Below are 619 nucleotides of genomic sequence, written 5' to 3' on the forward strand. Positions count from 1 at the left end.
CAAGGGATGCATCACAGCCGAAGGAGGAGAGCACAACCCCTGTCCCGGGTGTGGGGCCGCAGGGACTCCTTACCTTCCAGGGCAACGTAGGGCAGGCACCTCTCACTGGCTGCAGACACCAGTGCCGGTAAATCATCATCAACCTGGAGCTTTGGGGCTTCCTGTAAGAGCGGGGACTGGGCGTGAACATGGGCAGGGGTTGATGAGCTGGCAGGCAGAGGGGGGTCGTGCACGGCTTTGTGGGGATCTGTGGCAGGATGACACCTTGCCTGGGCATCGTGGCATCAGTAGCGGATGCAGCGGGCTGCATCAGCAAGGTGCACCCAAATCGATGGCTCTGGGCTGGGCAGCGTAGAGCCGCAGGGAAGGGACAGTGGGCCGAAGAGAGCGTCTGAGGGACAGAGCTACCTGTAAGCGTGCCATGACTCCGGCTTTCTTCCTGTACAGGTAGTAGAAGAGTCCGGAGAAGGCGAGGCTGGAGCCCAGACACAGCAGCTCCCCGGGTGTGATGGGTGGCGTGTCCATGGTGCCAGGCTCGGGCAGCACGGTGAGCGCGTCGTCTGGGGGACAGGGCCGTGTCAGCCCCGGGGCAGGGGTGTCCCCAGAGTGCTGCTGCCCT

At 63.7% G+C, this 619-nt stretch overlaps 1 protein-coding gene across 1 annotated transcript in view; it reads right to left on the reverse strand.

The window, feature by feature from the left end:
• LOC104513124 (mitochondrial ubiquitin ligase activator of nfkb 1-A-like) overlaps positions 1–539 on the reverse strand; it is a gene marked incomplete at its 3' end in the record, with an annotated part of 1122 nt that extends 583 nt beyond the window's left edge. Inside the window, exons 1-2 of the mRNA XM_010156363.1 lie at positions 409–539; positions 38–161 (exon numbers count right to left, since the gene is read on the reverse strand). Of these exons, the coding sequence (XP_010154665.1) occupies positions 38–161; positions 409–525 (241 nt within the window). The remainder of the gene's footprint in view (positions 1–37; positions 162–408) is intronic.
• Between the last annotated feature and the right edge of the window lie 80 nt (positions 540–619).

Source organism: Eurypyga helias, unplaced genomic scaffold, assembly GCF_000690775.1.
Source record: "Eurypyga helias isolate BGI_N326 unplaced genomic scaffold, ASM69077v1 scaffold39537, whole genome shotgun sequence".
NCBI lineage: Eukaryota > Metazoa > Chordata > Aves > Eurypygiformes > Eurypygidae > Eurypyga > Eurypyga helias.